The following is a 27,335-nucleotide window of genomic DNA, read 5'->3' on the forward strand; positions in this document are numbered from 1 at the left end:
TCGTTTTTAAAGGGTCGGGTGGTTTTTTTTTTTTTTTTTTTATCGGGCCATCGGCGCCATTTTTGAGTGGCAGCCAAAATGGTGCAGATAGACCGAGAGCGGGAGAGCGGTCCTCGCGCCCCCACTGGACCACCAGGTACTCGTAAAAAGCTTTGGGGGGGGGGGGTTCGAGAGGGTGGGGGAAGGTAAGGGATTCATTTTATAGGGTCAGGGTGGGTTTAGGGGTTTTTTTTTTGATGGGCCGGTTTTCCCCGCCCTCCCCCAATTTACGATTTTTCATGATAAATCGGGGGAATTTCTATTGTATCGCGACTCTTAACGATTTTTGACGATTTAAAATATATCTGACGATTGTTTTAAATAGTCAAAAAACGATTCACATCCCTATTGTGGATGCCTAAGCCAGATGGAATTTTCAAGAAATAGACTAAATGCTACTCATTTCTTTGCTCGCGATACCTTTTACTGGACCAAGTTAAGAATTATTCAATGATGCTGCACATGAGCTTTCAAGACTGAAGAGGGCCCTTTTTCAGATGCAACACTGACTGCTCCTATTTACATATTTTAGTCCCACTTCATAATGATATTGTTATTAAAAATTAACACAATTATAAATACAGAATTTTATTTTTGAATATTTTACAACTTCAAGCCACTCAATGATTGAAATATGGAAAAAGAAAGTCTACTGTCATTTTGGATACGTGCCATCCATTTGCCAAATTCAGTGAGTACAGTATGGCTTCTTTTGTTTTCACAGATCTCCACCATCATTTTTTGGAAGGACAATCGATTGTTGAAAACAAATCTGCATGGTGAAGTGTCAGGGCAGATATCTGGTGAAATTATGATCAACAAAAAACGCCAATTCAAAAGCCATATTTTTTCTTCAGATCTTCAAGTGAGCTGTTTTTGTATCCTGATGTCTCTAGATGATCAAACAAGGCATGTACAGCTATAGAAAAGAGAAAACCAAGTTAATTTGTAAATGTATTTTTTTCTGGTAACATCAAAAAAGACATTTACTTTTAAACAAATATAAAGAACAGACAGTACTTATGTAGAAATGTCAGTTACTTTTATAAGATGATTATTAGGTTAATATTTGTGGTTTTATGTTGGCACTGCTATAAACATACAGGCTGATGCAATACCATGCTCTGGCCACAGCGCACGGCTCAATGTGCGACTGGACATGCGTCCACAGCCCCCAATGCAAAACGGGGGTTAGCACGTCCAAAATGAGTGACCAATTGCGTGCGTAGGTAATAGCACTCATCACTTATAAATGCATGTTGATGAGGCTATTATCTATTCCTCCCGATGTAAAAAAAAAAAAATGTGTGCCTGATGAGCACATTTTTACTTGCCAAAATGAATGCCTGCCCTGAGCTCAAAAAGTGAACAAAAAAGCAGAAAATATCAGGGCGATATTAAGTTGGACGAACTAAAAAATTAGAAATGTTCCCCCCAAAAAAATTTAAAAAAAATGTTGAAAATGGTGCCGGTGGTCAGGTTAGGAAAAGGGACGCTCTAAAATTGAGCGTCATTTTCCTAACCGGCTGATAGACACCTCTCTCCCGGGCACCCACTGCCGAGGAGGCGCTTAGGGGCATGCAATTTCCCCTAGCGCCTCCTTTTTACCATGGCACCTGATTTAAATATTAAATCGGGCGCCCGGAAGAGGTGGATTGGCGCGCGTTAAGGATGCGCCAATATTGCATCATCCTGATATCATTTAAAGATCGGTGTCTAAATTATATGCAAGTAAAGTTCAATGGTTTTTATGTGAAAAACACTGCAATCATACAACTACCAGAAAGAACATGAAAAATCATAGTCATCAAAATGTGATTTTTGCTTTCAAAGCATACTAAAAAGAATTACTAAAAGGAAGAACAATATATTTGGGTATTATCTTCTGTTCATGCAGCTTGCATACATATGACTGCATTACATTTAAATCTCTTGTACTGGTACCACACAAAAGTCACAAAATTTCCCCCTAAGAACACTTTATAAGCATAAGAAAAACTGGTCAGCAGAAAAACAGAGGTGATACTGCCCCTGAATAGGTCCCTGGTGAGACCACCATTAAAATACTATGTACAATGCTGGAGATCACACCTTCAAAAGGGTATAAAACAAGATGGAGTCTATCCAGAGGAGGCTACTAAAATGGTCAGTGGTCTTTGTTCTAAAGCATATGAGGATAGATTTAAAGATCTAAACATGTATACCCTAGAAAAAAGGTGAGATGGGGAGAGTTATGATAGAGACATTCAAATATCACAAAGGTTTTCATGCACAGGAGGTGAGACTTTTTCAGTGGAAAAGAGGCTCTAGAACGAGAGGAGGATGAAAAGGGGTTGTCTCAGGAGTAATTTTAGGCAACATTTATTTACAAAGAGGGTGGTGGATGTATGGAACATTCTCCCAGTGGAAGTGGTAGAGACAAAATAGTATTTGAATTCAAGGAAACATGGAATAAATACAGGGGATTCTAAGGAGACGATGAGCATTATAATATTAAATTAATTGGACGGATGGGCAGACTGGATGGACCATATGGTCTTTTTCTGCTGTCATGTTTCTATGTAAAAACCTATATTTGCAGAATTCTACTTCAGAATTAGATTATAAAATTAAGGTACAAACCTTAGAAAATATAACCCAGAGGCAGACAATAACACAGTTCTGTGAAACCTGGAGCACAAAAATGAATCCTATTTCTACAATTTAGGATTATTTAAGGATCCTGCAGCTATGTGATTTATCAGGTATAATGCTGTCTGGTCTTGCATCACAGAATAAACTATGCCAATGCAATTTTCATGTGAATGTTTGTTAAAAATGTGACACATGATACATTTGGAAAAAGTACTAATGTTTATGTTCAGTCAGAAAGTGGTAACTGCATAGGCAGTAAAATAATGAAGGTACTGAAGAACACAATTCCCCAAAATTGTGAAACCAAAACAAAAGTGCAAGGGAATCAATTTATCTAACAAATAGAACACTTTTATTATATATCATAAATCAATTTTGAAACATTTTTCACAAAATCTTAAACTTTTAAAGTAATAGAACTGGTATACAATATCCAATATCCAATATCAATCTCACAATATCCACATTCACACCTAAATAAAACAAAACCCAAAATACCATTTTGGAGTTTATAAGGACTCCAAAAAATCAAACATGTAACTTCTCAACTTATACTGTGATAACCCACTTCAGAAGATAGAAACAATGTATACTCCACCCTCACACCATAGATACAATGTATATACATTTTCTCAAATGTACCCCTACAGAAGCCAGTTTCGCTGAAACAGCTTCATCAGGAGGATTTGTTAACAAAGAATATACATATACATCAACATTATTTTTAAAAAGGTTTTTACAATTTCACAAAAGGCTGAACTTGAGGGTGTTTTCATGTAGTCCTTATTGTAACAAATACCATTTTTGGGTTTTTATTGAGGTGTGAATGAGGATGTTGTGAGACTGGTGTGGCTGTATGGTATGGTTGAAATATATTTTTTAAGTAAATAGGCTCGTGTTTAATACTCTGTGGTTTGAGGGCTGTGAGGGTCTTTGAATACCAGTTCTATTACTTTAAAATTTGATTTTGTGAAAATATGTTTCAAAATTGATTTATGATATATAATAAAAGTGTTCTATTTGTTAGACAGATTGATTCCCCTGTACTTTTGTTTCAATCAGAAAGTGACCACCAGTACTTACATTTCAATAGTGGTACTCATATTAGAAGCACAGTATCATGGTGTTAGTGAAAATAAAGTTGATGAATTGAAAACTCAGCAACATGATGTCTTTCTAACAGGTGTCTGATTGTCCCAGTACAATTATGGGACAGAAGGAGATGATAGTCTTTCATTATGGTAAAGACGATAAGTACTAGATTATTAAAAATAGCAGCCATTTGCAAAGCAGCTGATAATTGCACATAAGAAATAAAGTCTTGTCATACTTAGCTGACATTCATTTAGTTTGTGCTCATTCCACCGTTACATGTCACCATAAAGACCATAAATGCATATTTGTTACTTACTTTTCTTTTCAGACTCTGACATAAACATTACTACCATATCAAATCTTTTGAGTTCAGACAGCCTTTGAAGGATTTCAAGGATAAGAGGTGATTCCTGTCTCCTAAAATATTAAAGAGACATCAACTTTCACCTTTAGAAGAAAGCAAATATATCTTCTTCATTTTCCCAGCAACCATGCTATCAAAACATTTATAATGCAAGCAGTTGAAAAACAAAATAGGAACAATAGTCCCAACCAACTCTCTGTATGACTACATTAAGGTTCTGAGTTATTTTGGAAAGCTGGAATAGAAAAGTGAGCAAATAAATAAAAGTTCTGTTCACTGGAAACACATGAATTGAACGATCAGACTAGCAGATGTAAGAGGTAGTAGACCAAGTTGCATGGCTGCCTATAACATGGGGCTGTGCCCCTGGCCCTTCTTTCCCCTCCCATGAAGAGACCCACTTCCCAGCTGCCTGTATAACCCAATCTCATGGTGAGAACCTTTTCATCGAGGGACTGGGAGATTGCAAGGGAGCACAGATGTTTGGTGTTCTCTTGGGAAAAGGTACAAGGACGACATTTGGATCACTCACTCTCCTGGCCTTCATGTCAGTATAAATGCACAGAACTCACAATATAAAGGTGGCCAGCATGACTGACTCCATTATGATCTTAGTACAATGGGGTAGAAGCTGTGGCATGATGAAAGACAGCAGGAGTGCTCACTGCCAGCCTACAATTCAGGTTACAGCCTCTTTTGGTAGACAAACTAGCAGGTGGCTGAATCTCCAGGACTAGCAACCATGACTGCCTGTAGGGTGGAGAAGCGACTGGTGCAGACCGATCTTGGCAGCGTAACAAGGACCTACCATTGAGAGAGTCCTGACCCTGGGGAGGCAGTGCACAGATCAACCTGGCAAGAAGCAGCTGGATCTGGCACAGGCATGTGCAGATGATATGGTGGGGGTCAAATGTAAGCCAGAAGACTGCATCTCACATGTTCAGCTTCCACAATTACAACTGTAAGAAGAGCATGCTGAAAGAGCTGATCATTTTGGCAGGCCAGCACATCCACAAGCAAAATTTGATCTGCAGTCATAATGCTGGATGTTTGTTGCCAATTCAACAGGTTTACAGGGAAATTGGTTCTTACCTGCTAATTTTTGTTTCTGAAGTACCAAGGATCAGTCCAGACAAGTGAGTTCATGCATCCCTACCAGCACATGGAGGCAGAGAACAAAACTTTTAGGCACTGCTACAAAACCGAGAGTGCCACCTGCTGTCCCTCAATATTGACCTGTACCTAAGCCAAGATGTATAACTTAACAAACCCCAATAAACCTTGGGCGAACAGAGACTTACATGTTGGAGCCCCCTGAAAACTAGGTCTCCTTAACACAAAGCATATACCAAACTATGTACAATTTTCATTAATCTGAGTATATCATACACCAGCTCAGCAACATCCAGAAGCAAGGAAGTCTTTTGAAAAATGGTGACAGGTCTCTGGACTGATCCGTGGTACTTCAGGAACGAAAAATTAGCAGGTAAGAACCAATTTTCCTTTCCTGTTCGTACCCCAGATCAGTCCACACAAGCGGATGTACCCAAGCACTTCTATTCTGGGTGGGAGCTCAAAAGACCCATGCACAACGCATTTTTCCCAAACGTCATTTCTTCTGGTGCTCACACATCCAATCGGTAATGTCTGGTAAAAGTGTGAAGAGATGACCACGTCACTGCTTGACAAATCTCCTGCGGAGAAAGTAACTGAACTCTCAATACCCACGAGGTTGCTTGCGCCCAAGTGGAATGTGCTCTCAACCCCTCCGTCATTGAGCGGCCTTTACAGATGTAAGCCAAAGCTATTGTCTCCTTCAACCATCGTGCAATAGTGCCCTTGGAAGCCTTATTACCCTTCCTTGCACCACTGAACAGGACAAACTGATGATCAGATCTCTGAAAGACATTCACCACCATAAGATATAGCAAAAGAATCTGATGCACATCCAATAAGTGAAGCTCCCTTGCCATCAAAGCATTGGCTACCAAGTCTGGAAAGGCCGGTAGCTCGACAACCTGGTTAAGGTGAAAAGAGGACACCACCTTAGGCAAAAAGGAAGGAACTGTACATAGAGAAACCCCATCCTCTGAAAAACACAGGAAAGGATCCCTACACAACAATGCTTGCAGTTCAGAAATCCTTCTAGCTGAACAGACAGTCACCAGGAAAACAGCTGTCAGGGTTAATTCCCTTTAAAGAAGCCCTTCTAACTGGTTCAAAGGGAGGACCATACAGTACCCGAAGAACCAAATTCAGATTCCATGCTTGTCAAATCTTCTGGACCAGAGGATGAAGATGTTTTGTCCCTTGAAGAAATGAACCACATCTGGATGAGATGCCAATGGTCTTCCTTGTATCCTACCTTGAAGGGACCCCTAAAGCTGCCTCCTGATCCCAAAGGGAATTATAGGCCAAATCCTTAGCAAGCTGCTTTGCAAAAAGGCCAGAATCTGCAGAATGTCTACATTCAAAGGCTGCACCCTATTCTGCAAACACCATGATTCAAACACTCTCCACACTCAGACGTAAGCCAATGACGTGGAAGGTCTCCTTGCCTGAAGCAAAGTCGCAACCACAGGCTCAGAATACCCCTTCAAGCGGAGCTGCTAACTCTCAAAAGCCAAGCCGCTAGACAGAAGCAATCCTCCTGGTCGGAAAATACGGGCCCCTGCTGCAACAGCCTTGACAGATGGGCCAAGCAAACAGTACAGTCCACCACTAGACAAAGAAGGTCCGCAAACCATGGCCGGTGTGGCCACTTGGGTACCACCAGAATCACCCTGCCTGGATGAAGCTTGATGCACTGCAGCATTCGACCTCTGAGAGACCATGGTGGAAACATACAGCAGCAGATGTCGGCCACCGCTGAATGAGAGCGTCAATGCCCTCTGATCCAACCTCCTTTCTTTGACTGAAAAACCGATCCATCTTTGCATTTCCTGAAGTCACCAATAGGTCCACTGCTGGTCTGCCCAACCTGGCCTGAATCAAGAAAAAGGCCTCCGCTTACAACTCCCACTCCCCTGAAACCAGATGCTGTCTGCTGAGGAAGTCTGCCTGCACGTTGTCCACTCCAGCTACATGGGAAGCAGCTATTCTTGCCAGATGTTTCTCTGCCCAAACAAATAGTTCTTACACCTGCAGCGCTACTAGATGACTTTTCGTTCCACCCTGCTGGTTGATATACACTACTGTCATCTCATTGTCACCGCCACTGCAGAGACCATGTTTCTAATGGAGGTCCAGATCATGTCATACAGGGCATCCGATATATAAGCCACTTCCACTTCCAAGTGGGTAGCTTGAGCCGCCTCAGCTGCCAATCTTGACTGCTTATCATGCACCTTCTGCACCCAGCACATGCAGGCTCTTTGTATCAAGCTTCTGCACACCGCTGCACGCAGATCCAAGGCCGACACCTCAGCATTTTAAGTAAAATTTCCAGTTTCTGATCCTGGACATCATTCAGTGTGGCTGAACCTGCCACTGGGATGGTCGTCTTCTTGGTAACTGCGGTCACTACCGCATCCACCTTGGGACTCTTCTACGGCTCCGTCTGTTCCGGCAAGAGAGATAATTTAGCCATAGCCCTGGCCACCTTCAAATCCACTTTGGGGGATTCCCACTCCTGATCCACCAGCTTCTTCTCCTTCTTAGGCAACAGAAAAGCCTTGGGGGGGGGGGGGGGTGTCCCCATAATCCCTCTAGGACCGGGCTTACCCCTTCATTATCCGAATCCTCCTGAGTGACCTTAATCCCCAGCTCCTCCAGCACCTGGGGAATTAGCGGGCCCAGCTCATCTCTATGGAACAGCCGAACCATTCAAGGGTTTTCACGGTCCGTGATCAGAACCTCGTCCAGATCCTGCATTGGATCCCCCAAAGCGCTAACGTACCAACAGGATCCGCGTCCGGATGCACCGGCCCTCCCTGCATCTGATCCAGATCATCTGTCTCCTCTGAATAGTCTTCTTCTACCACGGCCCCGACAGACCCAAAGCTCACAGGATCCCTCCGGATTCTGCATGCCCCCGATCCCAAGGCTTCTTAGCTGACTGGGACTTCCTGGGCAAAAGCCTCTTGGTCCCTGCTCCCTTTCTGGCCAAATAGGCCTTATGGAGCAGAAGGACAAAATCTGCGGAAAAAACTTCCAGATCCAAAGAAGGGTCCGGGTCCCCTGTGCTTCTTCCCTTTTCCTGGTACCATCAGGGTCCTGATCTGCGGGAAACAGTATGGGAGGGGAGTTCCTAGGCTCTGCCACAGCAGCCTGGCTCCCAACGTGTGCTGACAAAATGGCCACCGGATCCTCTGACCCCAATTCGAGGCCTCCAGAACTGGTCCAGCCGACTTCGTGTTCCTGCCGCCCCCCCTCCCCCAGAGGTCCCAGCCTCCCCCCCCCAAAAGACACATTCCCTTTAAAACCGGACAAATTAAGGGGAGCCAGTTTCGAGCTGCAGCAAACTGCCACGCTGCGCAGGAGGCAGTATGCTGTTTATTTATTTATTTATTTAAGGGTTTCTTATATACCGAGGCACGTTTGCAAAACATAACCTCGGTTCACAATGTAACATAACTTAGCAACAAGCTTTACAACAACAACAACAATAATAATAATAATAATAATAATAATAATAATAATAATAACTTAGCAACAAGCTTTACAATAATAACATTAACAGGTAGCGGATAATAGGGCAGGGGATGATAATACGAGAAATATATACAAATGTACTGATAATACGATGAAATATATAATAATACGAGAAATATATAATAATACGATGATGATATATATAATAATACGAGAAATATATACAAATATATACAAATATATACAAATGTACATGTTAGTTTTAACAATAAAGTTATATAAAGCAATCAGGATAATATTATATAAAGCAATCAGGATAATATTTTTAGGCGCAATCACGCCTAAAAATAGCCCCTGCCAACGCAAGGAGAAAATGGAGCTGTTGGTGCTGAAAACAGCCCGACTGAGGAATGAATTTGGCACCCCCCCCCCCCCGCACCCTTACCTGCCTCCCGGCAGAGAAATCCAGCTGCTTGACTACCTCAGCCCTGCTCCTCTTCTGCCTGGAAGCAGCTCTTTTTTTTTTTTTCCCAAACAACTTAAAACTTACAGCCACTCACAAACAGGGCCAGGGAAGGGAAGAAAATTCAAATACTTCCTTGCTTCTGAAGGAGGCCAAGCGCTAAGGGTGCCAGGAACCCAGAGGGGGTGAGGGAACAAGGACCCCTGAGTTTCACCATCCCCTGACAGCAAGGTCTGAGTCAGAACAGGGATCTCCAACCCCGTTGCTCACCCTGCTCAACCCGAGGGATGACCCATGAAGGAACCCTAGCACTCAGGGAGCCAACATCTCCTAAACCTTTTTTTTTTTTAATACTCCAGACTGCAGCTTTGCAACTCTACCATCTGTTGGAGACAGAGAAATACTGAGGGACTGCAGGTGGCTCTCTCGGTTATGAAGTAGTGCTCCAAAGTTTTGTTCTCTGCCTCCATCTGCTGGTAGGGATGCATAAATCCACTTGCCTGGACTGATCCTGGTTACAAACAGGAACAGCAAATGTAAGTATATCTGCTATACTTGCACTGCCAGCCACTCATACAAGTCTTCTACTCAATCTAAACAAAGCCCTGGTTTATCGGAAAGCCCCATCCCCAGTTTGTGTAAAGATGATGATCCTTTGGCTATCCACCTATCAGAGGAGGCATGCTGTGGACATCCTCCTCACTGGTTTCATGCAGCATTTCAGAATCCCTTATCTCCCCATCCACAACAATGTAAGTAATGCTCAATCTGTAACACAGCTCTCTGAATGTGTGCAGCAGAAGGTGATGCTTAATAATCCCTGAGGATCAAGTATACATAGAGGAAGGCAGCAGAGCACCTAGTGACATAACCAATACAAAATAATAGGGCATTTCTCACCATCAGGCAGAAAGCATTTTATAGTACTTATGACACTGCAACCAGTCCTCTTTCACATGATACCAATTCACCACATTTAAATGCTGCCTGAGGTCCTGACTGTCAACCAGAATCTCTTCAGCACTTACTGATTTATAAAAGGCCACCAATAATCATGTCTCTGTAGAGAACTTGGAGGCGGAGATCTGCAGCAGTAACATTAGGAACAATGGGTTCGGAATGGCCTCTTTGCGTAACCTTGCAGACTTGTCATGGTAATGGGAGTGGATGGTGTGCATCATGGGCACTCATTCTTGTGCAGGAACAGGTGCCATTTAATGGCACTGCAAGGTTTAAAACCAAGGATGCACTAAAAGCAAATTTTGGGCTTAAGTGACAAGGTTGCATTATTACTGGTTCTGAGGCAAGTCTCTGACTGCATCATGTCTGTAGCAGGGTACTCAAACCAAGGGGGCTAGGGGTGGCTGTCAACAGTGATCAGCAGGACCCAAATCTGTGGGGATAGGAGGAGAGAGGCCCCCTTCCCCAATCCGACAACTCCAAGTGGAGAAAGCAGCAGGAGGGCTAATATTGCCATTAGATATGCCTGTTTGGTAGGTGAAGCAGTGCATGGTCAGCTGGGAATGAATTAGGTTCAGCCACACCAGGAGGAGGCCACCTAGCTGGTCCTAGAGAGGGTGAGACTGAGAAGAGTAGAGACTGCTCAGTAAGTCCCATAACAGACAGTCAATTGGCAGAATGCATGGATCCAGTAGGTGCTATATATGTTATAGATATTGTAAAACTGCAGCCCTTGTTTTTCCAGTAAACAGTCTCTCAGTTGTAATTCTAGTGCAAGGTCTTGATCATTGGTAAATAGTTCTGGATATTTGGAAAGCACATCATCTTTTGCATGGGACAGGCCCTCCATATTCAGTGGATATATTCATAGTAAGGATCCTACTATTTTTTTTGGCAGGTCTTCTGTAAGCAAGGGATCCCTTTGTTGAATGAGGATGTGCACTGTGAAATATGCTATGTTCCGAATAAAGACCTCATCAAGGATCCTAAAAAGGTTCTGTATAGTTTCGATCTCCCAAGAAAGATTTGGTGATCCTTAAATCGCTTTAGAACATCAACAGGCCAGTGTGCACATCTCCTCCACAAGTGAAAATTCAAACAGAATCCAAAGTATGATGGTTACCACCAAAACTGATCACATCACAAATAATTGTAGTTTACGGCCACTCGCAGGCAGAATAAACTTGATAAATCTTATTGTTATTACTGAAGTTATCTAATGACTTACAGAGCATCTGATTTATGCATACTCACCACATGACAGAAGCAGCAGGTCTGGGGTGAATAAAGGTGGTATGGGGCTGAATGGAAGGGGATACTGGGGCAGGTCATAGTTGCCCATGTTGTTGAGCTTTTATTTTAAATGGAAACCCAGAACACAGCTGTCTCTAGATAAATAGTTTGATTCAGACCAAGTGTGTTTTCTTGGACGCATAGTTGAACAAAGGATTTTAATTAGAATATAACCTCAATTGATATATGAACAAGATCTGCATTTTATATTGCACACAAATGTTCTAGATGTATTCTGTATATGTATCTTCTGATTTGTGGCACAATACTTCTAGCACAGTTACGAGTATCAGAAATTAAAAAGAAATCTATTAATGTAAATGGGACATACAAATATAACATCATTACAAATTAATTGTGTATATATGGTACCAGAATGCAGTTTTAATTATTTTATAATATAATGTACATAGGGAAAGTCAAACATTTAAACAGAGATAGTCTTGTAAGAAATGTTTTAAAAAGATTAGCATTTTGAAAATAAGATGCATAGCCAATTAGACTGAATTATGCAATCAGGGTAATGCAAAGATTTTCACATTTTTTATGCTAATTCATTTTGTCTTGTACATATGTTCAGGTTTCTGGATCGTATGTATGAAATCTTGCCTGAATTGTGATTTTATACCTGTAGCATAATATGGTAACATTTCTTTTTAGCACACCAATTCACTAAGTCACGGATTCTTTGTGCATAGGGGAATGAGAGCTAATGAAATCATCATTACCCGATTTGCAGGCCTGCCCATGGTAAATCATTACTGACTAGCATGCTATTTAGTGTGCATGCTGATAACTAGCTTTAATGACTCTGCCCCATAATCAGCAGTGCTTAATAGCTGACATTTTGGCAGCTCAATCAAAACTAATGGACTGATACATCATAAGACCATTTTGTCAAAATGGCCCCCTTAAAAACAAGAACAGTTAGCAATTTTTTTTTTTTTTTTAGAAATTACTGTTGTGCAAGTGGGTGTTGCTCTATAATAATTTTAAATAAGCAATAAATTGCTATCTTAAAAGAGCTTGGTGTGTGTCAGATGTACTAGATCCTGTTTTCCATGTCATTGTCAACCCTTTTGGTGCTGATAGGACAGTGATGGACAGAAAGAAGCTGATGTGTGATGCTGGAATTTGAGGCTGGGGTAGCCATAATGATCAGCTGAGTCCCTTGGGACTGTTTGGCTGCAGTATGCCAGACTTTTGAAAACAGCGATTTATAATTTACTGTAGAGGTACTACTGTTCAGATGTGTGGCTATCTTTGACTCATGCTTTAACTGAGAAAAAAGTAACAAGAAAAATGAGGAGGGTGGTTTTCTAAACATTTTCTTCATAGACAAAATGGGAGAAAAGCTTTAGTAAATGACCCCCCTTAGGTACTATGGCAGTGGCAATGAGGAACACAAAATACTAGAAATGTGCACATTTTTCTACAGCAAAATTAAAACAGGCAAATTTTGCATTAATTACCATCACATATATTCTGAAGAAAATATCTACTTCAGCAAGATTTTTTACACTAGAATTCAATGGGAAACTTTACAATGAAACATGCAAAAAAGGTGAAATACTGTAAACTGCTTATGGAATTCTACAGAGTATTTGCAAACTGATCCTGATGTGACAAATTTGCCATTTTATAAAGCTTGTGCAAAACTTAAAATCTATGGCAAATAAATTTGCAGATTCATGACTTTTGTTTTGAGATAAGAATATAAAAAAGCAAAATATTCATAAGAGACCACCTGCAGATGCAGCACTCACATGGTGGGAAAGGAAACCATTGCCATTGAATAATGAGCAAGAGGATACTTATTAATTCTGATGGCTACTGAGTTTTAAATTCATTAGATTTCTAAGTTTCGGTTTGGTTAATATTGAATATTTGGGTGGCTTATCTGTGATTTTAGCATAGTACAAGAGAAAATAAAATCTGGTTTACTGTGAATTCCAGTCTCCCTTCACCTCACTCACCCCTGCTTCCTGTGTTTCTTTTATAGGTTTTTAGTGGGGGAGAGTCAGCACTTCCTGCAGCATTTCCCATTTATTTAGTTAGTAAGTTGGTCTCTGTCAGCTAATTAACCCACCCGGTAAGACTTTTACTTGCAAACCTGGTTCCAAAAACACATTTGTCTATCTGTCTTGACTAGAATATAAGCTCCATAGAGCAGGGACCGTCTTTTATGTGTTTCTATACACCGCTATACATAGCTTGTAGTACTATGTAAATGTTTAATAGCAGTAGTAGTTAGTACCCAGTTGCACAAAAAAAATATTTTTTAACTGATAATTTTCTTTCCTCAAGTCCTGTTAGATCAGTCCTTATACATGGGATTTCTCCTCCCCACAGCTGACGGAGACAGAGGACACATCTCTCTTATGATCTTACTCTGGGCTATAAGGGAGGTCTGGCACCATGCCACTGGCAGTAGGCTTCTGCCAGAGCACAGATAAAACCAGCCCCCTAACAAAAATAATTCAATCCAATATCAGGGTCCGCAAGGCCATTCCCTGAGTGAAAGAAGAGGTCAATTCTGTAGATATCAATACTGTGGTTTTACTAGCTCTGGGTTCCTGGATGGGTCCTGGACTGGTCTAGCAGGACTCAAGGAAAGACAATCATCAGGTAAGAATAAATTTCGCCTTCCTTTCCTTCCTGCTAGACCAGTCCTTACGCATGGGATTTAGCTATGCTGTGCCTTACCGGGGAGGGAGGAAGAAAGGGCTGTCTTAAGGATTCCCACCCCAAAGGCCATTTCGGCTTTGACCCGTACATGCAGGCTATAGTATTTCACAAAGGTACATAAGGATGATAATGTGGCTGCCTTACAGATTTATTCCAGGGAGACTGACGATGCCTCCGCCCATGATGATGCCTGCACTTTTGTGAAGTAGGAGTGGAGCGCAGCTGTACCTGCCTGCTCACCCAAGAAGGTAGGCCAAAGCTATTGTTTCCTTCATCTACCTAGCTAAGGTAGCCTTGGAAGCTACCTCCTCCTTCTAGGGACTGGCAAACAAAAGAAACAATTTATCTGTTTTTCTAAAGGCGTTCATCACTTTCAGGTTCCTCTAGCAGATTTAGGTTAGTATCTTTGCTCCAATACTCACTGCTTCTAAATGGTGGGAATGACACCTACTGATTATGTGAAATGAGGAAACCATTTTGGGTAGGAAGGAGGGTACTGGTCGAAAAGTGAGCATCTTAAGAAAAAGTCAAATAAGGGTCCCTCAAATCTTTAACCAGCTTCTTTAGGTCTTCACCAAAGAATAAGCCCCATTTAAAAGGTAACTTGCAAAGATATGTTTTGGATGCTGAATCTATTGCCCAGTTGTGCATCTATAGAAGTCTCCTGGCTGCCACTCCAGAGATCAGTGCCCGGGAGAAAATCCTTACCAAAGAATGTTATGGCGGACTCCAGCTGCACTGTTTGTGGTCTTTGGAAGCTGCCAGATCCAATGTAAGACTGCTCAGGCCACATAACCTCCACAAATGGATGCCTGTGAAACCATGGAGTTTATACAAAAAGTCTGCTTTAAAATGCATTCTATCTTCCTATTTCTAGGGTTGTTTTTCCCCTCTACAGTTATTGTTGTTCTTCGTATTACAGTTCAGACCAAGACATCCTCCTGGAGTATCTTAAGGAGATTGTTTCCCTCCTCTGGGGGTAGTGGGTATATTTTACTCATAGCCCTACCCCCTTTAAGTCCCCATGAGGGTTATTGCCTTCCGTAAGTACCAGATGCCTTAAGACGCTGTGTAACGGGAATGACTTCTGAGGCTTCCTTATTTCCTGAAGGATGGGGTCCCCTCCTTCGGTATACTTTGGGCAGGAACCCACTATCCTTAATGCGGATAAGACACTGGAGATCAGTACCAAAGAATCTAGGCTCTAAGAGTTTGTATGACCAGTTCTCACATGTCCACAGTTGCAGGAGACAGAATACTGGCAACGGCCTGGGGCCACAACTCCCTTATAGTCCAGAATGAAGTCATAAAAGAGGTGTGTCCTCTGTCTCTGTCAACTGTGGGGAGGAGAAATCCCATATGTACGAACTGGTCTAGCAGAAACAAAAGGAAAGCTGCTATAAAATTTGCTAATTACTGTGAGGTTAATATTCAAAGTCATTTTGATGGATAATTCACAAGTTATCCATTTAAATGGCTAGTTCTGAATATTTCCCTGGCTTAATTGGCATTGCTAGAAGAGCTACACTGAAAGCATATCAACTGCAGAAGCACTGGCCTGATTTGTGGTGTGCTGCTATTGCGATTTGGGCTGAAAAATTTTCAGTCAGAATGAAACAGGAGGGTGGAAAGGTAAGGGTTGGGGATGGAAGGGGGCCCTGGAAGCAATTTTTTTTCAAAGAAACTGACTGACCTGGGAGCAGGTGGGGAACAGAAGGCAAGGGAGACTGGCACCATTTTTTTTTTTAATTTAATGGATAAGGAGGGGGAGGGTGTGGGCTCGGCCCCACAGGATCGATCGTTTGGGAGCTCGGGGGCAGAATGCGGGGACTTCTAATAAGGCACTAAAGCCTGTGATCTCTCTTTTTATTTTTTTTTCTTTTAAACCCTGCAGATTGTCATTTAACCGGCTATTTCTTTTGAATGTAGCTAGTTAAGTCTAAAGTTATCTTGCTAACCATAGCCGAATAACTTTAAACCTAATCATCAATATTCAAAAATAGCCAGTTAGGTTTAAAGTTACGCAGTTATGATTAGCTGTATAACTTTATTTGGGGATTGTGATGATTTAGGGGTATCTGTATTGGTTTCTCTGCAAAAGACAGTTTGAGAAATGGTGCATAGAAGTATAAAGCAGGGTGTTTTTTTTTTCTTTTTAAGAATGTATATAGAAATCAAGATGGAGTCTTAATTGGACTACATTTCCCTAGACACCCTGGCTCTGAATTCTGGTGGAATCTGAGGAAAGGATCGGAGTCATAATAACTCAGCAGAAATGCACTAATAGGCTAGCAGGTGCTATAAATGAAGGAGAGCCAGACAAATGAGGCAGAGAAGCGTGGGGGAGAAAGAGGTAGCGCAGCCAGCTCATCTAATCCTGACATGGAGGAGGACTTGGTTGGGGGGTTACGAAGAGACTCACCGGGCAGCTCAGCACTAAAGTTAACTGAAATACCAGAATGTTTAAGGGGTCATTTTTTTTGTTATAATTACTGAGATTGTTAAGAGACTGACTTTAAACCAGAAAAATGACCTGTGCACATGCCCTCAGACAGACAAACCAATTGAGAAATTAAGCTGGGTGTGGGATAAGATTTCCCCTACTCCGTTCTAGGGGGATTGGTAATTTGGTTAATTCAAAGTGTAAAACTGTGAGAAAACTGAAGTAGGCAGTTTCTTTGCATAAGCAGTGTCGTAAACAATTTCTGCTTCATAAGAAAAAGTAAAAAACTAAAAGTAGAGTTCTTCATTGTTCGTGAAATTGGGGCACAGCTGAGTAATTAAGCATTGGTACATGGAAGGTATAATTACTGACCCTGCCTTTGAATTTTGAGGGATAGTAAGAAAGTTTGTTTGGGGAAAATGCACCTTAACAATGCTGCTATGAGAAATGAGCTAACAGCAGGTAAACCACTAAAGTTGGGAGCTTGAGTTAGTAGCACTGTGAAGTTTCCTTTTTGTCCTAGTGAAAGTGTCAGAAAGAATGAAAAGGTTCGTAGTTTAAACCAAACTGAAAGTGGTCCAGTGAAGTGCACTGTATAAACCCTTGAATTACCTACACTGCTGTACTTTACCTTAATTGTTAAGGAAGAAAGGCTGATACCAGGCCAGAAAAGTGTTATAAACTATAAAGCATGGTTTAGTGTTTTAGTGTCAGCAAAGACCTGGTATCCCTACATGAAGGAACTTAACCTAATGGAAATTAAAGAACAGCTGTCTTTTCCTTGTGAATGCAGAACTCTCTCTCTAAATCCAAAGAAGTTAGATGACGTGTGTTTAAATCAGTATGCCTGTTGCTACTAGTGTGATTAAGTTAAGAGAATCTGGCTCAGAGTCTTAAATGTTGGTATTGGTTCTTGCTGCTGTCTTATATTACAGGAAATGTGTAGCCTTAACTTATGTCTAATTGGGACTAGCCTGATAAGTACTATAATGTATTTTTGCTTAGCCTTGAGTGGAAGTTTGATTAAAGGCTGGAGAGAAGTTCTGTGCCCTTTTTGTTTTGTTTACTACACGAAGAATTATATAAAGTGTTCATAAGCTGTATGATGTTTCAAGCCCTATAAATGGGAAGCTATTGACTGCCAAGACCTCAGTTACTAGAGAGAGAGTTCATATTGGAGGATCGAGGAGCTCCGGAGCTGGATGCACCATCTTTACCTGGCTTCTTAGCCCTAAAGGACTGAGACCTGGCAAAGGAGAGGGACCCCTGATTACTTGAACCTCTGAAAGACTGAAAATGCCGGGCGCTCCGAAATCTCCCCTTTGCTGACGAAAATCAGGGAGTAGATTTCCTGTTCTCAGGTAACTAAGGAAACAGTCTCCCCATTGATCCACCATCTTCTCTAACTCCTCCCCATCAATAAGCACCCTTTAAAAGGCAACTTGGTGAGATTGGACATTGTAATAGTATCCATAGACCAGTTCTGCAGCCAGAGGTCTCTTCGGGCTGCAATAACCGAAGTCACCCCTGAGCAGCCGTGTGCACCAAATCATTTCCAGCATCTGCCAAGAACGCAGCTCCAGCCTCCAGGTATGGCCCATTCTCGCCCAATATCTCCTGAGCCTCCTAGGCCAATGGTAATCCGGCCCTGACCACCATACAACAACAGCATGTGGAGATTTGAAGAGTCATGGCCACTGCCTCAAAGGCCTGTTTCAAACTCACCTCAATCTTTCGATCCTGGGTATCTTTTAATGCCGCACCTCCTTCCACTACAGGGTACTAACCCGCTAATGAGCGACCCCCCTTTAAAATTAGCCTCAGGAGAACTCCATTCCAAATGAGGAAAAAACCCAGGAAGCCTTTCGCAAATTAACCATCACAGCATTCTTCTTCAGATTCTAAGCTGCTGCAGGCAACGCCTCCTCACAACCAAGGGCCTTCAGGGTCTGTAAAATCAAACCCATCTCATCTCTGTGAAAATGCAGAAGCATCATCCTGTTCGGCTCTGCATCTGCAGGAATCTCCCCCTCCTCCAAAAATGCGTTGGGATCCCCCAATGAGGATCCTGACTCTTTCCAGGAGTTTCCTGAAGGATCCACATCCACACCTTCTCCCCCAGTATACTGAGCCATTCTCCACGTTACCTGTCGGGGGGGGGGGGGGAAGAGGGGAGACAAATCCTCCTTTGACTGCTTCTTCAACCTCGAGGAGGGAGACTGCTGATGTGGGCGTTCCCAAGATTCCACCTGGGGCCCTTCCTGCCCTTTACAAAAGGCCTGCAGTCCTTTAAAATATTCCACCCATGAGAAGATGGAACAATCCATTGCCTTAGTAGGGAAAGCCCCTTCTGAGCTCACCCCTGTATGAATTGGCAGGCGAGGTAGCAGGGTAGACTCCTCACCTCACCCAGGAAGAGCTGTTGCCAGAATTCCCTCCTGAGATTAATCTGGTGCTCCTGAAGTCCCTTGCAGGGACAAATTCCCCTGCACAGCCATCCCCTTGACCTCCATGCATTTTTGGCAGCCATGTCATATGAGGCTGACCCTTATGCCATCTCCATTTACACTATTTGATGTTAGAATTTAATTTTAATAATTGACCTTTAATTTTATTTAATGCTTGAATTGTTTAAGACTGTTTTACTAACTGATCTGCTGTACTCCTGTTTGGTTTGACATGTAAACCGATATGAAGTCAACACGAATATCGGTATATAAAAGTGAACAAATAAAATAAATAACAAATAAAAATAACAAATAAATCTCTCCCTAGTGTGCCTCAGCAGTACTACTGCACCTGCAAAATGGCACCTGCCACATAGTTTTCTTGCTGCGGCACTCCAACTGGCTTAATTAGAAACACTTCAGCCCAGGCACTCAACGCAGCCCAACACAGTCCTCTATCCCTGCCCCCTACTCTGTGCACGATCGCAGCAGCAAACTCTGCTGGGCGGAGACTTTTTTTTTTCAACTTTATTCACTGTGCTGAAGACTGATTAGGCAGAACAATAAAGAAATAATGGGGAAGGGATCAGGAGGAGGAGAGAAGGAGAAAACAGACAGGATAGGCAGAGAGACAAATCAACAGGGCTGAGCCCAAGGCATACTTACTCTACCGCACTCTCCCTAAGGGACCTCTCCTTCTTGTGAGGAGGGCTAGGACACCAGCCTTTACCTCATGCATGTCTTGACATATCAGACACTCAATTGAGGGAGGAAGCAAATGCTATTACCACAGGAGGTCAGGGTAGTCTGTTCAATCCTGGCAGGCCGAAGTCCACAAGCAAAGATGCATGTCCACCACGTGCGGGAGATGGAGAAATATTGGCTGGCTGATGTCTGTAGTGATCTATATGAGAAGGACGTCAGCGAGTTGTCATTCTCCATCTCCACTTGCTGGTTGGAGTGCACAACCCAGTGGTGTAGTTTGGCTTGCCCGGATGAAGAGGAAAATAATTTTTTTTGTCAAAAGAAGCTTTGACAGAGTTTTTCCTGTGTCAGTGCCGTTAGGTGACAGCACCCATTTGTGTGACTATTTGTCCAGCTTGTCCACAGAAAAGGTCTGTATTTAGGCATATGTAGTATGATTGCTGTGCAGCCCTTCAACTGAATAACCCATGAAGTCATACCATTTGCACTGGCTTAAAGACAGCCATGACACATATATAGTGATAAATTATAATCCCACAGAAGGCAATTTATCTATTGTTCAAAACACTAAGTATGAGGCCAGAAAAACACCTTTGACAAGTTAAAATTCCATCAACTGCTGCCTTCATGTGATCTGGAGCATACCATGTTATTTACTTGTGCTTTAGTTAAACCAGTTCAACTGAGTAGTAAAAACATTCTTCCCTCAGTCCTTAAGCCTGCAGAAATGTCATTAATATGGGCATCAGAAATACAATATAACACAAACTTGAGTTGGGTCCCTAAAATGAGCATAAAAAGATATGCACCTACATCCAGGCTCTCCACTTCAAACCTCAAAACATTATATAAACCTTAATTCTGTTAGATTTATTATTAAGATTAAAAAATGACACAGCCTGAACAACAGTCAGTAAGAAACTATGCCGTAAGAAACTTTACTTACACAGTATACGTGTCCTGCAGAATTTTCAAAATCTGGTTAAAAACATCTGGATCCAAAGATTTTTGGAAGAGTTTAGAATAAAATGATGGCTCAATTTGCTTTGGGAAAAGACAAAAAATGTATTTTTTGCAAATGTATACTGTACATATGTAAAAAAAAAAAAAGAAAAAAGGAAAATATAGAGATACAATGTGTGTATAATTTTACTCTTCTGAAGTTCACATACACCTTAGCTACTCTTGTAATGGACATAAAACACTACACTTTTACAATATAGACTATCCACATCAAACTAGTGTTAGAGACAGTTAACATTATTTATTAGCCTGGCAGCTTCTTCCTATTCTTTTGGGAATATGTTGCCAGAAGCCTTCATTTAAAACAACCTAGGGAATTTCCCCCTACTTTTATATTTCTTCTCCTCTCTCAACTCAGTCATTGCGGTGATAGTGCTCAGCCAGTTCTCTTCAGAACTGGGCTAATGGGAACTCTTAAGTCTGGACAGTAGAGTCTCTGTTAAGCAATGACCGAGATGCCTACTTCTCAGGGGCTGTAAAATGCTGCCTCTGCATCATGCCAAGCCTTTGACTGGCAAAGGGGGCAGCAGCCTAGCCTTGGAATCAAATCCAGGTCTCCATCATGGCAGTGTGCAGTCCTGCCTTTGAGTCACCAGGTTAACTTCCTGATAGGTTGTTTTTTTTTTTTTAAGTAATCAAAGATGAAATGTCCATTCGCCCAGAATCAAATGGAAATTCTTCCTCTACTATCCTTAAATTCTGATGTGTCGCATTTTCCTTTTTTTTTACCTTAGATACTGGTACAATTTATCAGGATAGCCTTTCAATTTTCTTAAGTCCGATTCAAGCTGGAATGCATTTGTAGGAGCTATAGGGATCTCAGAGATCACACATTTTTGTTTTACCATTGTTGTATGATTTTTCATATTGGGAGACAAAGGCTCAGCTGGTAGACTTGCTTTTACAGTGGGTTGGGATCTGGAGAAAGGAATATAAAAAAATGAAGGATGTATCTCATATACATACATTCCAGAGTAAAAATTAATCTGAACATAAATGCATAATTTACAAAATTATAATTTAACCTTATTTTTCTTATAATAGTATAGTCCAACACACACAAGGTCACTTATTTTTGAAATATGACTAATGTAGTCAACATGTCAGAGAAATCTCTTCCTGATCAATTTCATTAATTATATTATTCTTAAAGAAAGATTATTTTAGAAAGAGAGCATTTCAAAAACTTCAAAGTAAAATCCCAGACTGTAAACTGGAAAAAATGAATTTAATTAAGCAGCTGACACATGTGAATGCCTTTTAAGTTCTGTTACCTTGGTGATGTAACAAAGCACTATATATCCTTTCATCATGTTTCCAAAAATAACTGTTTTTCAGAACAACAAAGAGTGTTTCTATGCTACAAAAACATGTTAAATCATCCTTACAGAAATACTGATGATCTGCTCATATTTTTAAGAAATAAAGAAAAAAATAGAACCTTTTTTTCAGAATAACTACACCATGTAGTATTAGACAGCAACTTGGCTTAGTGTGTGGGCACTCCTGAAACTCAGGAAAAATTATTACTCTATTTATTAGATTTGAAGTATGATATTTTTGGTAAAGGGAGGGGTGAATTAAATGATGGCTATTTCCTTGATGTATTGACGTTCTATGTATGTATTTATTTATTTACTATTTATTTTAACATCTTATATTCTGCCTCTTCCAATAAAAACTGTCCAGTGCAGATAACAATAAAACAGTCAAAGTTGTATGATATCTTCAAAGACATGACAAACATTTTAAAAACAAAAGTATAAATTAGTGATCTGATTAAGATCAGAGTTAAACATGAATTTTCTTACATCTCAACCTAATGAATGTAATCAAAATATGATTAAAAATAACATATTAAAAGCCTTTGGAAAATATGTTTTAATGCTTTTCCTAAAAGACTCTTTCTTCCTACGAATCTCAACCAGCAGCATGTTCCAAAGTGTCAGAACAGAATTCAGTAGGTAAAGGCTCCTGCTTGGGTCAATTGACATTTACAGTTCTTTATGGCTGGTAACCCAAGTAGATGGGTACAAGCAGAGCCTAAGGATCTAATGGGTGTGTACCAACGTCAACATTTAAGCTATTGAGCAAAAATATTCAGAATGTAGCAACTTGTGAGTCAGGGCTAATAGTAAAACTTGAACGAAATAAGGCTCCCACACTTACTGAAAGGCAGGGGTATCTCCGATCTCTTCTATTTTTAATAGCTTTGCACTAGGAGTTTCACACGTGGACAAATTATCATCTGGACTAGGATTTTGTCTTGTTGATGTGAGTAGCTGTCGTTCCATTCTTGAAGAATTACCCTGGTTGGCAGCTGGAAAACTAGTGGAGCCATTTGAAAAATCAATGTTTTCCATCTTGTCACCAACTTCTTCGATTATTATCCGTCTCAAAGGTTTCTAAATTAAAAAAAAAAAAAAAAAGGTACACAAGGGTAATGTTCAGAAGGATTTACACCCTTAAAACTAGGTTTTATACATGTAAGTGGGCTTTTGAAAATTGCTATAATATATGCTACTGAATTGTCAATGGTTTTATGCATATAAATTCACGTAAATAAGCTTTTGAAAAATTGCTACGATATATGCTACTTTTATTCATGTAAATCCTTTTGAAAATAACCCCAAAATCTAAAATGTTAATGGTTTACCTTACAGAATTATAAAAACTATGCACTTTTAAATGCCTAAGACTATCTTTTTGCTAGCAAAGCCAAAATGGACTTATAGAGCTCCACTGAGAAAGCTGAAGGAGTATTTTCACTCACTAAGCCAAGCACTGCTTTTTAAGGATACCCTAACGGTTGGGGGAAAAATACCCTGAACTGTAAATTGCTGTAGAGCAAGTTACAATCTTCTCTGGGCCTATATATCAGAAATGTGAAAGAAAACATAAAAGATAGTGAGTCTGTAAATGATAACGAAAAAACAGATAATTGTAACTGATTTACAAATGCTTTTTCCAATTTTCTTTTCATTAGGGTAATATTCTTATACATACAGTACATGTGCATCACTTGCTTGATCACTCTGTTCTGAGATTTACACAATACAATCTGAAAGTAATTTATCTAGTTCTATCCCCTCCATTCTATTCTGGTAACATTTACCGGTATTTATCTATCTGATTTATATTCTGACTTTCAGGTACTTCAAAGCGAATTATCCCCAGAGGACTTACAATCTAAGAGCCTCCATTACTAAGCATTTTTCCCATAGATGTAGAACGGGAGAAAATCCTTATTAAATCAGGCCCTAAAAGGTAGATTTTAGGACCCACTCGTGGGTGTCCATGTGCATGTGGGTTGCCGGTGTGCGCGCCAATTTATAACAAGCGCTTATAAACGTGCACATTTATAAAATCGGCTATCCGCGCCCACATGCGCATATGAATTTACATCGATGCGCGTGTGAATCCAGTCTCGATCGCGTAAGGGGTGGGAATTTTAGTAACTATGTGCGACGACGCGATGGGCCCAAATCCCAGTTTGCCCCTGTAAAGGAGCGAACTTGCTAATCCCTATCTAACCTGCCAGCCCTGACCCCTAAAACTCTGACTACCCTAGAATTTTTTGTTTTATACTTACTCGCAGTCCGTAGCAGCAGCAGGTTGTGTGTTCCTTGTATCCAGGAGCGCACTTGTGCGCTGATTGGCGTTGTCCTGGCCTGCCCATAGCCCCACCCCCAGCCCACCCCTTTTTCACCATTTGTTCTTTATTCGCGTACCAGGAGATATGTGCGTGGCTGAGAACCTCTGAAAATCCGGTGTGGTGCGCAAGCGTCCCTGCCATGTTGCATATCTCCCATGTGCCGGGCTTTTTAAAATTAGTAAAGTGGAGAGTAAAGTTGACTTGCCCAGGTCACAAGGAGCGACAGCAGAGGACTCGAACCCTGGTCTCCTGGTTCGTAGCCCACTAGGCTACTCCTCCATATTTGTTCAAAGTAAAATTTCAAAGCAAACCAAAAAAAGAGAAGGAAAAAAAGAAAACATAGCCAGATGAGCAGGGAGTGATTAGCAGTCATTACATATGCTGCCATCTTGGGTCCTCCTCCTATGGGACAGTTTATTTAATTAAAGTAAAATAATTCTGTATGTCAATAATTATTATCAGGTTCATTTTTAGCAGGAAACTAACATACTTTTGGGGCTGTAACATGTTTGTACCTGCAGAAACACTACTGATAGCTTTTACTGATGGCCCCCATCTCCTCTAGACATACATTTTCAGATTAAAAGCAACATGCTAATGCATTATCAGTATGTATATTCCCAAATGCCATCATAGCACGTAGTTTCCCTGCTGCCTTATGAGAAAAGTAAATTCTAGAAGAAACATAATAAATCAATAACAGATGCATACACCAAAAAAGTATAAATATGGGCCTGATGCAATTAGAAATTATAATAGACAGGGATCAATTTCTATGATATACTTAAATACAAAACAAAAACTAGGTCTTTTAAAGTATCTCTTATTGGTTGCCTGTAATTAATGGCCATCACACAAGGTTTACATATGTATATAATGAGAATAGATAATATGTTTGTAAACAGACATGTTAGTGACAATGCAACAGAAACCTCAGAAACTGATATGACATGAGGGGACTGTATAACCAGATGCGTATAGATTCACCTGCATAAGTTATGCCCTCTGAAGAACAGGTATAACTCTGTGCATATACCACAGCACTTATGTGCAAATTTTCAAAGCAAACCTATGTGGATAAGTTTGCTTTGAAAGTTTGTAGTAAAGTCTGCACATAAAATGTATGCATAGACTACCCTCAACCTGCACAGCTAAAAAATCACCCTGCCTAAGGGCTTATGTCCACTTTAGAGAGATGGCTACAGCTCTATTGTAATCCAGGGAATGAAGTACAGCTTCCCTCTTATGAGCATGAGGAGGCTGAGGAGAAAATGATGGAAGGATGATTGACAGATTGTGATGCATTACGTTAGGAAGAAATTTTGGATGAGTACAAAGTAATGCACTGGTATAATGACATTTAATGTATGGTAGCTAAGTTACTAAGGCCTGAAGCTCACTGACTCTGCAGGCAAACTAACTGTCACCAAAAATACAGCTTTCTAGGGCAGGGGTAGGGTAACTTTTTTGTGCTAGGGCCACATTACAAGCTATCGAGCGCAACAAAAGGCCAGAGGATGGGGTGGGCATGGCAGGGTTGGACTTGGCGGGTCCTTGATACAGCAATCAAATCTTCACCACTTGCTGCAGGCATTTCAGTTTCCAGCATGCTTAAATGCCATCAGTTTTAGCACCCAAGGATCCCCTTCAATCATCGATTCTCAGCCTCTACCAAAATCTGAAAAAAACCTTCAACCTAACAGGTACAATGAGCTTTCCCAGCTAGCAGACTATCTCACCTCAGTCACAAATGCAGGCCATAAAGTATAAATAGTATGGTACAAACAAAAAACTGTACTGGAAACCACTAAAAAGTCAGCCTCATATGCAGTGTAATAATGCAAAAACAGAAATATCACCATTCCTCATAAAACAAAATCAAGAAATATAAATGAATCATAACATTGAGGAAACCATACTAATAAAAAGCATATTTCAAAAAAGATGACAAATAGAACACCACCTAATTATTAAGAAGCATAAGGTTAAAAAAAAATGTTTAAAGATTCCCACAAAATCAATCAATATTTCAGCAGACATATCAAACACCCAATCATTAAAACTAATAAGGATAACCCCCCCCCCCCCTTCCATACCTGGAAACATTTCATTTCCAGTCACCCTGAGATTGCAGACTCTTTCACAGGCACACACACAAGCAGGCTTCCAATCTGTCTCTCTTTTTCCACAGGTAAACACACAAGCACGCCCCCAAACACAGAATTGTACTTCTACTCATTCTTCAGCCCCGCTGGCTTGGGTTGAAGCAGTGACCCACCACCCGGTCTCTCTTCTCCTCTGGTGGGCGCCACTGCTGCGTCTCCTTTCTCCTCCTAACCTGCATTACTGTGGTGAGCCGAGAGCGATTCTCAGGGCAAAAGCCTTCTTTTTTTTTTTTTTTTTTTTAATAAATCGATGAAGAAGTTAGTGGTCCAGGAGTGGAAGTGAAACTGGGTAGAGCAATGTTTATCCCCTTCATGTTCCGTTTCCAACTGCGTGGCAGCTGCACCAGCAGGCGCTGGAATGCAGCAGAGATTTCTATAGCTGACCCACAAAAATGTTCCAAACATCTGGAAAAAGTGAAGGTAATCTATGATTACTCCAGAGTAAATGGGTCTCCAGACTCATGCTTTAACTTCACTCCTGCCCTGACCCAGGTGCTAAAAAAAACCCCCCGCCTTCAAAAACCCGCACTGATGCACAGCTCCCTGCATAGCCCGTGAACAGTTAATTGCCTTATTTACTTGCACTCATGCTTAACCAGCTGCACGTTTTAAAGCAGGTCACTTTTCCATGCTCAGCACTTTATTAAATATATGCATAAGACTAGTGTGGGAAAAACATGCGCATAAACCCGCGCACGTACATGTAAAAACCTGAGGCAGCTTCAGCGCTGCTTGTTACATTAGCTTCCAGATGAGATAGCTTAATTT

General features: G+C 41.1%; 1 protein-coding gene across 3 annotated transcripts in view; it reads right to left on the minus strand.

Annotated features, from left to right (window-relative positions):
- Positions 1 to 279: 279 nt before the first annotated feature.
- Positions 280 to 27,335, minus strand: part of RPAP3 (RNA polymerase II associated protein 3) — a 196,896-nt gene continuing 169,840 nt past the window's right edge. For 2 of the 3 annotated variants that reach the window (XM_029616263.1, XM_029616264.1), the window contains exons 13-17: positions 22,917 to 23,152; positions 21,480 to 21,665; positions 20,671 to 20,772; positions 4,085 to 4,185; positions 280 to 958 (exon numbers count right to left, since the gene is read on the minus strand). In XM_029616263.1, coding sequence (XP_029472123.1) covers positions 873 to 958; positions 4,085 to 4,185; positions 20,671 to 20,772; positions 21,480 to 21,665; positions 22,917 to 23,152 — 711 coding nt within the window. In that variant the 3' untranslated portion in view covers positions 280 to 872. The remainder of the gene's footprint in view (positions 959 to 4,084; positions 4,186 to 20,670; positions 20,773 to 21,479; positions 21,666 to 22,916; positions 23,153 to 27,335) is intronic. The other variant, XM_029616265.1, reaches the window with a different exon arrangement.

Source organism: Rhinatrema bivittatum, chromosome 9 (genome assembly GCF_901001135.1).
Source record: "Rhinatrema bivittatum chromosome 9, aRhiBiv1.1, whole genome shotgun sequence".
NCBI lineage: Eukaryota > Metazoa > Chordata > Amphibia > Gymnophiona > Rhinatrematidae > Rhinatrema > Rhinatrema bivittatum.